At 38.7% G+C, this 17,182-nt stretch overlaps 1 protein-coding gene across 1 annotated transcript in view; it reads left to right on the plus strand.

Annotated features, from left to right (window-relative positions):
- Positions 1-2,833: 2,833 nt before the first annotated feature.
- KCNJ6 (potassium inwardly rectifying channel subfamily J member 6) overlaps positions 2,834-17,182 on the plus strand; it is a gene marked incomplete at both ends in the record, with an annotated part of 114,723 nt that continues 100,374 nt past the window's right edge. Inside the window, one exon of the mRNA XM_080363200.1 lies at positions 2,834-2,858. Coding sequence (XP_080219326.1) covers positions 2,834-2,858 — 25 coding nt within the window. The remainder of the gene's footprint in view (positions 2,859-17,182) is intronic.

A 17,182-nucleotide genomic window follows, 5' to 3' on the forward strand; every position in this document is an offset into this window, starting at 1 on the left:
CCATCTTCAGGGCACAACATTGGTCTTCCCTAACCATTCCTCCCTGATAAACTATAAGTTCTCTAGTGGAAGGAAGTGTTTTAAGGTCATATTATAAAGCAGCATGGACACAAATTACTGATGATTTTCACAGTGCTGTGCTTTCCTTTGATGATTAATACCATGCAAGAAATTGCCATACAGGACCTTCTTTTTTTTTTTTTTTTCTGACAGTTTTGTGCTATTCCTTTCTTCTTCCTGTTTTTCTTTCATAGTAATGCATGAATCTGATGCTGAATGCTATATTATCAGCATGACTTAGGGCATTAACCTCACCACAGATTGAGGACATAACCTTAAACCTTTCTCTTAATATCAAATGCTCTGAGGGGTATGCATACAGCTGTGAAGCATTATCTGCTTGTTTCATGCCTTGCAATGTTTCCTATTACTATGAAAGCTTTTTGTAAGCAGAATTTTAGCTTTCTGAAGTGCAAGTGGTAGCATACTTGGTATAGAAAATACTTCTTTTAGATATTTTTGCACCAGGTAGAAGCCAGTACTGGGATAAGATGGAAATGGATAGATCTCACCACCTCTGAAGTCATGAGATAATCCTACTCTTTTGAATAAAGCAGGAGGGGTAGCTCTCGTGACAGCCTGGCATCTCTGCAGTAGGGTCTGCTCATGTCATAGCTAAATAGCATTGGAAGACTACATCTATACTGTCAAATAACACCTGTCAGGGACCATTCTCACACCATTCTCAGCCTTGTGGCTTGTCCCAGTGCTATTTGTTGGTATAGACCCAAAAAGAGATGCCACCATGCTGAATCCTCTTCCCAGCCATTCCAGCAGCTACTTCAGGCCACCTTGCCCAGAAATCCACACTGTGTCCCACAGCTGAGATAGCGGGTGGGGGGAATCTCTTTGGAGGTGCTGAACATTTAAATTGTATTGTGGAGGAAATTCTCTCCTCTGCTGAGATTTTAGAGGGAAGAAAAAAAGGCTGTTTCAATCAAGATCTAGCATATGCACACCCACGGCCCACAAGACCCTCTCTCGCGGCCTCAACAGAGGTGGAGGCAGGCTCCCACACCCTTTATTAATAAGTGTTCACACCCAGCCCTTTTCCCTTTTGACTTTTCCAACTGGATTTTTCAGCTGTGGTTAAAATTAGTGAACATCCAGGCTGTTTGGATTTTGAGGACAGCTGCAGGGTAAGGGACAGGTAACCACTAGCTCTGCTTACCCACAGAGCTGGGACTTAATCTCCAAAGATACTTGTATAGTTTCAGGCATCATTAAGGGTGAGAGCAGCCCCACCGCATCTTCTCAAAACTAGCTAATTAGAGTTTAAAGGACTTTGAAGGGCTGCATATTTAAATTCAGTCCAAACTCTGGCTCTGAAATCAGGAGATTAGACTCAGCCTTCATTGCTTTGGCTGAGGTGTACTTAGGGGCATCCCTGTTAAGAGGAGATCCACCAAATCCAGGGGCTCTTGAGTGATCAAACCTTCTGTCAAAACAGGCTTTGTTACAACAGCTACAACAAGTGTCTGCAACAGGAAAACATAATTAGATTTTTTAAATGATGCCTGTCGAGGGTTTAGATTGAGGGGTGTCAATAAAACCCTGGCAGATGTATTGTTAACACCCTCTCCTCCCAAATTTCCCCCTTCGCCCCTCCCTCTCCCCCCTTCCCACTAAGGACAGGCGATAGGGAGGAAAAGAAGGATAGAGAGGAAAGAGTTGGAAAAATTAAAGATGTTTTATTAATGCTACTAGTAAGAATAGGGAAAATAATACAAAATATACAAAACCAATCTTGAAAGTCTCAGCAGCTGCAGAGCCATCACACAAAGTCCTGGATTGGATTCTGCAGCCACCCGGAGCTGGATTCAGTCTGTCACTAGGCCTCAGTTCACAGGGATGACTAGCAAGGTCCTCTCCTAACGTCAGCCATAAGCAAAAGGGACGAAGAAGGGGAAAAGAGAAGGAAAAAAGAGACGAGATCCTCGTGATCTCCCACTTTTATATGAAGTATTCACGTGAATGGAATGTTATACACAGTTGGTCAGTTTCTTGGTCACCTGTTTCTCGTTGTCCCTCTCGTGAGATGTCCATCCATGCTTATCAATGACCTTGCATTCCATTGCTATGTTTACCAAAACATGTATCTGGTTCTCCAGGAAAATGCAGCTAATATGAAGGCTTTAGCTGACAGAGAAATTCACCGAAAGAGAAACTTGGTTTTTTTTAACAAAACCAAGACATTGCCAAAACATCTGACAAAGAAAAGCAGGTTTGATTTGGAGTCCCTCGTGCACCAAAATAAATGAAGCAATACTTCAGTCAGTTTGTTTTGGTGTCAGACCCACTACAATACTACTCACTCCAGCTTCCATCTGAAATTTATTTATTCCTTAATAAGTGTTTTCTTTCCTTCAGTACTTTTGTTTTGCGATATGGTTATTTTCATATCTTTTGTCAGGATGTCCTAACACACTTGCAAGTTTTAATGCAGAGCACAAAACAGAGGACGATGTCATCCTCCATTATCACTTTGATTGAATCACTTCAATTACTCCAAATAGATGCACATACATACACAGAGAGAAATTAATACGAGTTTCACTCTTCATAGTTGACACAATCCAGAGACTATAAGAAAAAATCTCTGAGGTGCAAGCTATTTAAGAGTAAAGTTAAATCCCTAAATACAATATTGATAAAAGATTCATGTCCTTCCATCACATTGCCACTTGCACTCAAGTATATTTATATATTATATATATATGTTTTTTTTTTATTTTGTCTGTTCCCCCAGGAGAAGTCCAAAAGAGAAACAGAGATGGCCAAATTGACAGAGTCAATGAGTGAGTACAAATAGGAAGTTCAAACACTTTCTTTTTCCATCTGTTCCTCTGTCTTACATAATACCACAAAACCAAAAAATAGTGCTTGCATTCAGGGATCTCATTTAGCCCTGTATTCACTTCTAACTTCATCATAAATCATTCCACTCCTTAAAAAAACAAAATCCCCAAAACAAGGACTGCTATCATCTTCATGCTCTGTTTAAATCACTTTTAAATCACTTGTTTTGGACCTTTGGACATAAATTCAGCAAAGAAGATACTATGTATTTGACTTCATGAGCCTGAGTTTTATTTAAATAGAATGTAACTACTTGTGTTTTTTAATTTACTTGATACAAGTTAGTGCATACATTCGTTTACAAGCTTATGAATGATCACACTAAATACAGTGTAATTATTCAGGATTGTTACCTGTGCTAGATTCATCCAACAAGAATTATGCCCAGAGATATATGTGGAAAGATTTCCATTGATTTTGCTGGTTTCTAAGAAGTGTTGTCTTAAATATGTAACAAACAAGAGAGAGTCTGTACTTCTGCCATAATATGGGTTCTAGATAATGGCCTGTTAACACTGGTAGCTGGGAGACTCAGACTGTATAACCTACTTCTTAACAAAATTTTGAGACAATTTACAACAAAATCCTGGCAAACCATTGTTTCTTTCCCAAAACTTATTTAGCTCCACAGCCTATGCAAGCTTAAATAAATTGACTTGAAAAGAGATAAATCTTTTACACTGCTTAACCACAGACTATAGAAAGACAGAAACACAGACATGCATAAGACTCTTTTACATTAGAAAGTCCTTTCCAATTAATTTTTTCTGTTTGTGTACAGAATGACTGTTCCTAAGGCAGCATTTTCTGCCTTCTTGCTCTCCCAGTTCAGTTCACTTCCTTTTGAAATCGTTCTTTGTATCTCCTTACATATGCCATTGCAGAGCAGAGTCACCTCTATTAGCTATAAAATATCTGAAACAACCAAAACAGTATCCAAAACAACCTATCTCACAAAAACAGTATCCAAAACAACCTATCTCACAAAAAGGTGCTGCAGACCTGCGAGATGCAATAGAGGCAGCAGAACATCCATGTAGTGTCGTGAAGCTTCGTGCACAGATACTGGACACAAAAGTCAACCTAGGAGTTCCTCTCCCCATGGGGAGAGCAATAATATCAGTAAGAGACTACAGGCAATGGCATAAGATACATGGCAATCTACTGAAGGGTAGTTAAACTCTCATTAAAGCACTTGATGCAGTTCTTGCCATAAAGATGTGTGTTGTTATCTGAATGTTGTTCTATCCTTTTTTTCTTTCCCCCACTGTCTGCATCTCATACGATCTGGCAAAATTCAGGTTTCTAAGGAAGATTCATAGATGAGATTTTCAATTCTTTGAGCTAAAAGTAGGATCCACATTGCTATACTTTCTGCTGTATTTGTAAGAAGAAATAAATACTTCTCCATGGTGCAGCAAAGTCTATGTGGCTAACAGTGGAAAGATCAACTTTGGAGTTTAGCAAGGACCAAAAGGACAATGATACCAGAATCTAGAGAAACTCTCCACTGTAATAAGTGCTGATTTTGTTCCATTAGTCTCTGTAGATGTACAATGTCACTCCTTGAAACATCCTGCAATCCCATCACTTCATTGACATTACTAGATGCTGGATAGCTGTATACTTCTGTCTTGATGAATGAGTGGGAGACAGATGGAACAATAGAAGAACCTGTTATCAAAGGTGGAAGCAGATAAATAGTATCTGCCCAAAGTGTGAGGTAGTTGCTGGACTTTGCACAATATTTCTGAAACAATGTGAAGGAATCTCACCAAAAGGTGTTAGGGGAAGGGAAGCAGACTTTCTGAATGGTCTGAATAATCAGAGAAGCGGTCTCTGTAAAACTTTATAACTGATCAGGAACATGAGTTCAGAAATACACTGTGCAATTCCTTTGAGATTCGTGTTTGTCTTCTGAATTACTTTTATTTGGCTTCTTTAAGACAGCATGCTTAAAAGGATTTACTGCTGCTTTGTATGAGGATTTGTTCAGACTTCATGCAAGCCTTTTATGAAATTTTCAGATTATTTAATGACATTTTTATATAGTTTTAATAAATCATAAACTGTGTTGCAAGCTGGAAAGAAAAGTCTTAGTTAATGTACCACAGTGCTCATTTTAAAGCTATTGCAGATTAAAAGGAAGAAATGGAATGGGGAAGCAACAAGCTGGCATAGGGTGAACCTCGAGTTTGCACTGCAGGGCCTTTTTCTTGGAACTAAGGAAATAAAGAAAGGCCTTTGAGGCCTTAAAGGATTTCAAAGGCCTGAAGAAATAGCTTGATTGTGGTATCAATAAAACAAAGTTATTTGTCTTTCAGTTTCACCCAAGAGCTGTACTTCTTGTCTCTCCTCTGCTCATCTCTTTTCATAGTTCCAGAAAAATTCAATCTCCTTCCCTCCACTGCTCTATCTTTTTCTCTCTATCGAAATGCCCTGATGAAGTTACCAAGCAGTGTTCTCTGCCTCTTTTTCTCTATAAAGATTCTCTGAATGTTTCTGCAGTAAGAAAATCCCTGTACCTGAGATTCACGTCACACTGCATGCTAAGAAGAATACTGAGAGATGCAGTGTTGTTCCAAGTCTGTAATCTTCGCCAGCAGGGATAGCAGTCTGTATTTTTGTCACATTTTGTGTTTCCATTCTCAGGGGATGTCACATTGTAGGGAACATTGGTAAGGAAAAAAATGTTTTAATACTTTCTGTCCTATTTCCATAGGACATTTGTGATGATGGAAAGATATGAGGTACCATGACAAAGCCCTGTACTTGTGTGTGTTGAGAGAACAGTCTGCCTTGAAAGTTAAAAAAAAAAAAAAAAAAGGTGTGTGGGGGGAATCATTTTAATACAGCAGTTAAAGTGCAAACCTTAAAGAAATACTGTGCTAAATTTTTTGAATAGTCTCTTAGAGCTGATACGGAAGTAGAAATGCATACTGAATAAGACCACTCTTTGCCTCAAGTTATTATTTTACAGCACTTCCACAGAGTTACTAGAAAGCTACCATAATTACATTGAGCCCCAGGGAGCTGTCCAAGAATTCCTTTAGATTGCCTTAAAATCCATATGCATTTTGAAATTTCTTTATAGACTGAGTTGGGCAATTTACCTCATATAATCTCAGAATACTTAAAAGCTGAGTATGTGAATGAAATCAGTAACCAAATTATTTTCTTTGTGGTTTTTGTTTTCTTCTGTCCCTGTTGTTCTCATGCTTCCCATGCACCAGTGGTCATTTTTAACCTGAATGATGCCATCATTTTGCCTGCGAATAGCTAAAGCACAGCACGAAATATAGGAGAGCAAATATTAAACAGTACAGAAAGGTACCAGATGTTCAGCCTGATGTATTTGGCCAATATGAAAGAATAGGTATTCAGAGAAATATCTTGTACAGATCTACCCAGTCCTCAGGAATGATCACTTTTTTGAATACTTGGAGGAATGAGAATTAATAGAAAACATTTAGTGAGTAGCCAAATATTGTGATGCCTTGATAGTACCTTAGAAAATTCATTTTAAGGTCCAGTGTTATGATACTGAAAGGAATTTCCTCTCTAGTTCCATCAGTTTCTCCCCTGCTATCCAGCTAGTCAGGGTGTGCAACCTGTTCCTGAGTTGCCCTGGGTCAAAGCAAGCTGTCTATATCACAATCCGTAATTGGTATCTGTGGGATGTCTACCTTATGTCAGGGGCTAGCTGGTTGCTTCTTTTGTAACATGATGGCTCACAGGCTTGGATAACACTTGCAAAACTCTCCTCAGGGTCCTGATATTTCTAAAACCCCTGCCAGAGATGTGCTTATTGCTGAAGACCAAGTGAGAATGTGAGTGTGTCCCTTTTCTTCCATCCAGACTGATGTCTCCAGGTCACTGGTGTACAGTCAAGTTTGTAAAAAATCGTCTCCCTAAGATAATGAGGAAGTCCAAGGTCTCAGGTCCAAATTATGCAGAAGCATAGTTCTCATGTGTTATACGATGGCTGCAGCATAATCAATGTGTGACATGAGCAGTGAGAACTTGCTACAGGCTAGAATCAAAAAGGGCATTGCTGACTGCCTTAAAGCATTTAGACAGAAAATGACATCCAATTAAGATGTTCTCCAGCAGCAGGGGCACATCAGTAAACAGTCATGTTTGTGCTGCTACCAGGTTAAGCCACGATACACCTGTGTGAGGAGAGCCAGAGGCAGAAGAGTTGGTTTAAAATAAGGATATTTCTTCTGTTATTACAAGAATGTGTATTCCAAATGTCTGTAAATTTACTTCCAAAGACAGTGAAATAATGAATACTGAGACCTTAGATGACTCCAGATAAAACAACCTGAATTATGGATGCCATGAATTTTACTCAGGGGGTGCTAAAAAAAGAAAATAAATAAATAAATAAAATTTAAAAAGCTAACCTGAAAGAATTTCAGGAGCAGAGAAACCCTAGGAGAGATCTGTTTTGTGAGGAAGTGCTTTTCCCAAAAGCTTTCTTTTTCTTGTCTCCAGTGTCTGAATCTGAAGTGTCCCTATTGCTCTTTCCTGTTGCTCTCTTGTAGAGAGGGTTTATAAAGAGGAAAATATCTCTTCTCTTAAAGTCACAGTATTTTAAGCTTTATATGTGCCAGGATTTCTATGTTCTGGATTTTTTTGAGCAGTTCTAATTATTTTGAATTATTGTTTTATGGCATGTAAGAAAAACATACGGTACATTACAGTAAATACATATCCAAAATTCTCTGTCTTGCTCTAGGATATTGTGACCTTTCTACTTCAACTTTTTTTCCCAGTACTACACCTTTAAACTTTGTCTTTTGTTCAGAAAGCTAAGCTTTTTACTATCACATTACAAGTTGGTGGTGCATGTATAAATGCTGTCCTCTGTGAACACACCACCAGTTATGCATACATAGAATAAGAACTTTGAAGAACCTATCCTAAAGCTTGAGTTTGCACCTCATCAGTCTAGAGTACTGATTCTTCAGTCTCAGAAAGCATTTCTAAGTACAAAGATCCAGTTTAACATTTTCCACCACTATCAAGTACAATCAAATTTTTTAGAAATAGCAGATTCTTACAACACAAAATTCAAGTGCAAAAACTCCAAAGCATTCAGGAAACTAATTTAAGAGAGACATTTGCCCATGTTTGTGGAAGTTAGAATCATTTATTTTCAAGATATCCAGTTATCCTTTGAGGGTCAGCCTTTTCATGAGGGTGTGCAAGAGTAGAATAAGAAGGTCATTTTTCCCATGATATGTATTTTCATCACCTTTAGTTTTCAGTAAGAAAAGAGTTCTGTTGTGATAGGTATTTCTGGAGTAGTAGTGTTGTGGAAAATACTAAGCCATAAAGAGAAATGTTTAATCAAGTGGAATAACTAATTACTGTTCATCTGATATTGTATATATAGGTTGATAACATTAATTTCCAAATTAACTTCTTAAATATTTTGTAAAATTTAAATTACAAGTAACCAGAATGTGTACTACTTTATTATTTTTATAAATATTGTTGTTGTTATTTCAGAAGAAGTTAGCTGATGCATATAACAAAAAGAATAGAAAGAACAATGTTCTTGTCATTAAATGAAAATACAGTCTATTCTCCATCTTAATAGTCAGGTTTTGAGAGGAGAATGAAATTTTAAAACAGGACTTCATTATGCAAGAAAGCAAGTCCTATTGTTTCTGGGAAACACCAGCAGGGGCTTAGAAGAACTGTGAACTTATGCATGCAAAGAAACAAAAGAAACTTGTCTTAACCAGGAAGCTGATTGACAGTATTTCCAGTCCTCAGAACACAAAAAATGTGAAGAATATTGGGTTTGTGTTCTCTGAGCTTTTAAGAGTCTTGTATTTAACTACTCTCTGCAAGTGAGAGGAACAGAAATGTTTTTTCTCAAATGAAAACCAAGACTCTCACCTAATCATATGATTCTAGAAGCTTAGATTTTTCAAAAACATATTACATTTTGATAGCACTTTTAATATTACTTTGCTAAGCTAAAATCTTTGTGAAAATTAAACTGAAAATATTGGGGATGAGATAAACAAGAGCCAAATTACGAATGAAGTAAAAATGTCTGGTTTTCTAGATAGGAACAGTCATTACATATGGGTTACATTGTAGTGCTTTATATTGAAACACAGCATTTCCTGCTACTTCCACCTTAAAAGACTTTATTCTATTGAGATTGTCATTTTCCATGGTAATATGTGTTTCAATACTTCACTTACTTTCATTAGCTCAGAATCACCACCAACAGAGGCTGCAGTCAATCTGACACTATTTAAGAATTCCCATTGCCTTGCCTTTCCATCACTATTGTCCATGGCACAGCAAAGCTGGGTTTTCCAGTCACATGTTTCTCAGAGCAAGCCCCCATCTACACTAAACCTAAGTGGTCTAAACAAAAAGCTATCTGATAAAACCCCTTCACAGCTTCCCACAGCACTGCTTTCTACAGCACCCCATCCATAGCCATGTTGCAATAACATCTTCTGATCAGCAGTAGGGCAACCGTGTGAACCTTTATGAGATCTGGTATGAGATACACTTAGGTATAAGACGGTCTTTAGAGAGGAAATATATGCCCATTGTTTCTGTGCATGACCAGAATTAGTTTAAACAAGTGCAGAAATTTAATATGGAAAGCAGAAGTCACTTCAGATTTTAAGTACCAGTTTTTAAGCACCTTGGTATGGGGCTGAGTTGCCAAAAATGTCAGTTAGGTGGCTAAAGCCTTTTTTGAGATAGCATTTTCTCATCATACCTTGAACAGTATGGGTATGTTCACATCTGGGCCAGCTGCACGCTTAACTGTCTATTTCCAGCTATTTAGGGCTTGGATTCACACTTTCAATACTCTTCTGATGCAGAGCTTTTTCTATATTTAACATGCACTTAAATCTTCCAAAGGTGCTAACCAACAATGGACTTCAGTTGGAGAAGTGAGAAGTGTGCAGTGCTGAAAAAAAAGCCCACACCATAGACATGAAGGGCAGGAAGTTCATATTTACTCCAGATAAAGAAGTAATTAAAAATGTCTAATCAATTGTCTTCACAGAGAGCAGATGAGTTGAATTAAATGGAGAAAAACAGGATTAATGTTTCTGAAAGCTATAGAAAACTGTCTGACCTCGATCAGGCTTATTGAGCTATCAAGCAGATAAAAGACTGTAATGGATTTTAGTTGTAGCACATAAGCATAGCATACTGGTCAACAGTTAAGGGGAAAACAATATAGGGAAAAAAAGGTACAAGAACAGCTGTTAACAGGTAGTACCATAAATATGTTGGATTTTGAAACCCTTATTCTTTGAAAATGAGTTGCAAAGGTGTCCAGAATCCATGAATAGAAAATATCATAAAACATGGTAGGATAAAATATTTGATGTTGAAAAAAAATACACCACTTCATTGGAAAAAGGGTCTAGTTGCATTCTTCAATTTAAATAATGATAGAAAGGTCTGACTGTGGTATTTTTGATAGATGTCTTTTAAAAGCCTAATAATCAGGTATTAAATTAATCCCTAAAGCTGGACTATATTCTCCATGTATTTTTCACCTGCCTCCATTGCTCTTCAAACATTTGACAGGGGATAACAGGGACCATATTATCCATATTACAGGCAAAATAATGCCTACAAGTCAAACTCTCTCTTGTGCACAAAACACATTAATTCCACTGTCTGCACTCATAGCTCAGGCTCTTCTAACTTTATTTACCAGTATTCCTTTTACCATAAAGTATCTTGAACTACATGGAGGAGAGAACCAAAAAGACTCCAGTGAGAGTCATTGCCAACAGTAAGAGAGCTGTTAAAATATAAACCAACAAGAAGGAAGAGACCTGTAAGTTCTGTTCTCCTTTGAGTCAGTGCAGTCCTTTTTCCAGATGCACAGATAGCGAAGACTGTGCAATGAGGCTGTTCTGCACCCCAACATCAGTCTATCCCAGACTCCAGCATTGACGTCTTTGCTGTCTCTATCCAAGCACGTTCTCTCTGCAAGAAAAGGAGGAAACAATTGTGTGCACCTGTCGATCCTCACCATTAGCATTGTGCACTGCATGGAATTCTGCCATATAACTAGAGATGGCTCCTTCTTTCTATTATCATGCCTCCTGTAAATAATTCCACTGTCTTCCCTCTTCAAATATTTGCCAGCTTGCAGAACCCCTCTATAATCACCTCATAGTTGAACTGCAGGGTTAGATATTGTAGTTCACTTCAACATCCAAGGCCTCCAGTTGTGGTTGCTCTTTGCTGAACTTCCTCCAATTTCTCATCACCATACTTCATAAGCGCATTTCTTAATCCACACACCTATAAGCGAAATAATGGACAGACATCAGAAAGCCTTAATGCCAACACATCTGAGGAAATGCTTTCCATAGAGCATGCAACCTATGAAACACTTTATGACAAAGAACTACAGAGTAAAAAGTTTAAAAAAATCCTGGTAGAGATTGGCTGGTGGGCTACAAACATGCAGCTTAGCAACTCGACAATGAGTTAGAGGGAGATAATCCACTAGGAGGAAGGTTAGAAGGAAGTGATCCTGATCCACTAACCAATAAAGACTAGGCAAAAAGTTCTTCTGTGGATGGCTCCACAGAAGAACTTCATATCGGTCTGCTTGAAAGATTGGTTTCTATCTCCCTCTTAATCACCTATTAACATCATCTGTTACCATCACCAACACCAGACTCACATTAGGAGTGAGTCACATTAGGAACAACCCCAGGTTCCAGTATAGGTTGGGAAATTACATATTAGAGAGCAGTGTAGGGGAAAGGGACCTGGGGGTCCTGGTGAACAACAGGATGACCATGAGCCAGCACTGTGCCCCTGTGGCCAGGAAGGCCAATGGCATCCTGGGGTGTATTAGAAGGGGGGTGGTTAGTAGATCAAGAGAGGTCCTCCTTCTCCTCTACTCTGCCCTGGTGAGACCGCATCTGGAATATTGTGTCCAGTTCTGGGCCCCGCAGTTCAAGAAGGACAGGGAACTGCTGGAGAGGGTCCAGCATAGGGCAACAAAGATGATTAAGGGAGTGGAGCACCTCCCTTATGAGGAAAGGCTTAGGGAGCCGGGTCTCTTTAGTTTGGAGAAGAGGAGACTGAGGGGTGACCTCATTAATATTTATAAATATACAAAGGGTGAGTGTCATGAGGATGGAGCCAGGCTCTTCTCGGCGGCAAACAATGATAGGACAAGGGGTAATGGGATCAAGCTGGAACACAAGAGGTTCCACTTAAATTTGAGAAAAAACTTCTTCTCAGTAAGGGTGCCAGAGCACTGGAACAGGCTGCCCAGGGGGGTTGTGGAGTCTCCTTCTCTGGAGACATTCAAAACCCGCCTGGACATGTTCCTGTGCGACCTCACCTAGGCGTTCCTGCTCCAGCAAAGGGATTGGACTAGATGATCTTTTGAGGTCCCTTCCAATCCCAAACATACTGTGATACTGTGATACTGTATCACTTAGCAGTTATAAGATAACTTAACCTGTATTCCTATAGTTTTAAGGTCAGAGATCCTTTTAATGCAGTGTCAGTATGGGTCCACCTGGGCAATCATAAGGACTCTAAGCATGGCTACAAAACTGTTCCAGTTTAGTCACAAGATATTAGAGATCCTATCAAATTCACAAAGGCAAGGTAGCAGCTTACAAAGAGACAGAAAACCCGTAACACTTCTGAAGCTGAGAAGAGTCACTGTCCACTGTTACAAGGGCTCTCCCTGAGCCCTGTTCTCCCTCACCCAGCTAGTGTGAAGACTGAGAGTGGTGTGGCTAAAGAGACTGGAGACGAAACCCAGAATATATTTGACTTGTGTAAACACATACGTTCTGCCTCATCTCCATCAAGTCAGTAGAACTTTAGTGGTAGGTAAGTGATTAGGTTCAGTTGTTTTGTCTAAGAGGTCAGATGCGATGCTTCTGTTTGACTCCAAATCTGTATTCGTATGGCTTCATGCAGCTCACACTTTCTGCATGGAACAATATCAGGTTCAGTTCTCCTACAACTGGTTGTGATGACTGATAGAGAGATGATTATGCTTCCAAATCATGACACTTTAAATTACCATTTTCGTTCATTCACAAGAACTAAATTCACAGAATGATTGTCATCATCTGACATATTTATCATTGTCAAGCTGAGCCTGCTATCTCTACATCGCAGGTTTCCTCTGTTGCTCCTGGGAGCTTACACAATGGAGTCATATCACGTGCTGTGAAGCGTTTGCTAACCTAGCTGCAAATCAAAAGGACAACAAATAGCATGATTACTTGTCCTTAAAAGTGGCACATTTTTGTTGAGCTTAGAAAACCTATACTTTCAGTTGACAGAATTGGGAGGCAGTTTAAGTGTCTATTCTTCTCTGTTTAGTATTGTATGAATCGTTATTTTAATGATAGGCAATGAATAACTTCCCCTGAAACCTACAGAAACATAGGATGATGTATTGGCACATATTTTTTTAGCTTTTTTTTTTTTTAATAAGGCAGAGAAGAACTATCTACAGACCTCCTGCTAAGTCAGTTTGTTTCCTATGGCATATTGCTCTTGCATGTGGTTGAGTGTCTTTTTGGTGATAACATTATTATTTAGGGGAGTATTACTATTTAAGGCGCAAGTAACTCATGCTGTTGTACTAATTTGTGGGTGAATGCTGCATATTTTTAGTATCCATTCAATCATATGTGCTAGGCTGCAATGTTTAAAAATGAATTCATGAAAAGCATGATACAAAACCCATTAAAGTTAACAGAAAAACCTCCTACTATTCTTCTGCCTCTCTAGTTTTATAAGGTGCCCATGATGTTAACATGAAAAGGAAGGAGACTCATGAACTCATTTAAATGATTTCTTTATGTTAGTAACTTTAAATTAGTAGATCCTTGCATTAAAGTATGACCACACTGACTGCTAGTCAGGTAGAACAGTACACGAAATGGAAGACTGCCAGTATCAAGGTCTTAAATATCATTGTGTTGCCATGTCTTGAGCATGTGATAGATTTTTAAAACCTGATATTGTCTTGATTCATTCTGTGCCCCTACTACAAGAGATTCTATTCTGGTGACTGACATTTACGGAATTCCCAAAGGCTTCTGGAAAAAAAAAAAATGCTTTGCAAATGTAAGGGCAACATTTAAAATTATTTCAAAGCAGCTTGAAATGGTCTAATTTTACAGTAAATTTCTTAAAATCAATACAGTTTACCCTTTCTTCTCTTTTGGCATATATCTGAAACAAGCACGAAGAAACCTGTTGGCAAAGAGGTGGACTGGTAGCAAAGCTTGAGTCAGGCTGTTGGCACAACTCTGTTGCTTGCTGTTCAGAAACATCTGTAGAGCTTTGTGAAGAACATGCCTGTGAAGAACATCCAGGTGTCCACAACTGGGAGTCCCTCCCTTGTAGGTGCAGAGCCACGAGGAGAAGGAGGCAGTGCTCTCTGTGGCCTTTTTCACAGCTTGAAGGGATAAATCCAAATGGTAAACCTCCTGGCCCTGAGGAGCCTGATTTGAAGCCCTGGAGAACATTGTTGGTGGGAGGCATTAACCGTGGGATTGAGGCTTCATTCTGTGGAATAGATTTAATGAGAGTTCGTGCACCAAACAATTTACATGTGGGCTATTTCCACTATGTGTCAGCTCCATCCCCAAATACCTCAGTGTTCAGGAGAAGACAGTTGACTCCTTCTGACTCACTAGGAAAGTCCAGTTGTCCAGGAACCATTTAACTCTTGCATGCTCTTATTTTGGACCCCAACTGTAATCAAACCCTTCTCTTCTCCCTCCCTCTCACCTCCACTTCCAAATCCTTAACAAAAGATCTTGCAGATCTACATTTTCCCACTCAACAGCAGAAGGCCTGAAAATGTTTCTTAAAGGCTGTTGGAATTGGTCAGTGGATTCAATTTTTTTAAGTTGTCACATTGAATGTGAAACAAATAGACTCCATAATTGTGTGTGTCTTAGAAAACGAGGGTAAAAATCCAAGGCCTACCATTAAACTTGATAAAAGCCTTTCCAGTAATTCTTGCAAGTGGCGTTGTTTTCAATGCAGTTATCCTTCTTCCACGGCATTATACAGACAGTTGTAGCAAAAGAATTTAATAGTTCAAGCAAAAGAGGAGGCCAAAAAACAACCAAATTATACAAAATTTATAATGTACAAAGAAGACTGTGAGACTGTGAAAGACTGTGCTGAGACTGTATATTTTTAACTTGAGCAGTGCTGTTAGATGGTGGGTCTTAATTTTAAGACACTTTATTTGAACTTCCTTTGGAACAGAAGACAGGTATAACACTGTGGCACAACCATTTAAATTAAAAAAAAAAAAATACGAAGAAGAAAATACACTGACATTGAGAAGGGGAGAAGGGGGCTGGGGAAATCTCATCTTTATCAAGAGATTATAATTTCAAATTAAGTCTGCATTGTGTGTTACTATAGAAACTCCCATTTTGTGGCATGTTTGTGGGGAAAAAGTCAAAAGTTGCATTTTAATGAAGGCAGATCACACATTAGCTTCCTCAGTAAAGCAAAATAAAATAAAAGTTTCTATCAGAAATTGAATAATTACCCAAAATAAGATGAGCTAATTAAGGTCATGGGGAAAGGATATTAAATCCTGAAGTGACAATATGTCATGTTCATTTTTCAACACTAGTCCCCGCCTTACAGATTATGTATTAGATACTGCAGGAGTCTGATGGATTGAGAGGCTTGTTGCCATGGCAATATTTGCTGCTTTGCTGGTATTCCCTACAGAAAGTAAAGGATTTTTCTTTTCTACTCAGTTAGACGAATTGGCTATATATAGTAAGAGATGTTGAAGAACTGAAACAGCAGAATCTGTTGGGGAGAGGCTGGGGGAAGGACTGACATTCATGAGTCTTAGGGAATCACCATGGACCATGTATTGGTGAGGAGTGAGGGGCAGCTGAAAGAGGGAAAGAGAGAAATAGAGAAGGATAGACAGAGAAGGATAGACAGAGAAGGATAGACAGAGAAGGAAGGAAGGAAGGAAGGAAGGAAGGAAGGAAGGAAGGAAGGAAGGAAGGGAGGGAAAGATGATTCTGTCATATATTTCTAGTATATCTTCATTTTAGGAGCAGGGAGGCTAGCAAAAGAGAACAGGTAGTGTTGCCAAAGAAGAAAGGTGTAGCTGCTGTTGGTTTACTATGCTTGAGGTGGTTTATAGCTTCAGGGAGAGCTAAGAGGTAAAAACTTATGAAATGAAGAAAAAAAAAATCAACAATGGAATTGCTTACCAATGAAATTGTCAGTGTAAATCACAATTTGAGCTCCCAATATAAGCTTCCTTCTTCTGTTCATGTTTTTTTTTAATCTTTGTTCACAGCATTTTAAAGCAAGGTGTTGATACCGTTTCCATCCTCCTCTTGGCACAGTGAAAGCAAACATGCTTCAGTCAGATGTTAGGGAGTACTGTCTCTTATGTATAGTTCAGTCTGTTGCTCAGAGGTGTGGGAAGAGTGTGACAATGTACTTTCATTTTAATATTAGCCCATCTCAGCCAAACATCTATGGATTACTGCAGAGGAGAAAAAAAATTACTGTTTTGTTTCTTCCTGTTTTCCACTCCTGTCCCTTTTATATGCAGAAACACACCAAACAATCCATAGTATTTTCCCTGAGGCTTAGAAAGACACTGTTCCAATAAGACTGACCAGGCAGCTCTAACTGTCCTCAGTGCTAATTCACTTGCCATACACCTATCTACTGTCTCTTCCTCCTTTTCCAGTTATTCGTTATGGTTTTTAATTTTTAGATTATTAGACACATACACTGACCTGTACAAAAAGCAATCTGTGGAAAATCATTAATACAGGTCTTGCACCAGATTGTTCACACAAGAAAGAAGAGTGCAACAAGGAATATATACTTCAGTGACCACGACTCACTGGCAATTTCATTACTATGGGATATACTGAGGAAATGCACTGTTAAAGGATGCAGGGTGAATAGACAGAGGAGAGAAGAGCACATCTTCAACAAGGATCTGATTTCTTGTGCTTTCTGAAAGGCAGAAGAATCTTCAAACTAACAATAGAAAAAGTGCTAGCAGAGAAACAGGAAAGGCTGGGAACACAATTGCAGCTTTACAGTATACGTATATTATACAGCATTTTACAGCAGTTTTAGTAATGTGATTAGATACAAAAGACATATAAAATCATTATAAAAACTCTTAACCAAGTAGTGAAGAACTGAGGGAAAAGCTGGGGAATGAAAG

Source organism: Nesoenas mayeri (assembly GCF_963082525.1).
Source record: "Nesoenas mayeri genome assembly, chromosome: 1".
Classification (NCBI taxonomy): Eukaryota; Metazoa; Chordata; class Aves; order Columbiformes; family Columbidae; genus Nesoenas; species Nesoenas mayeri.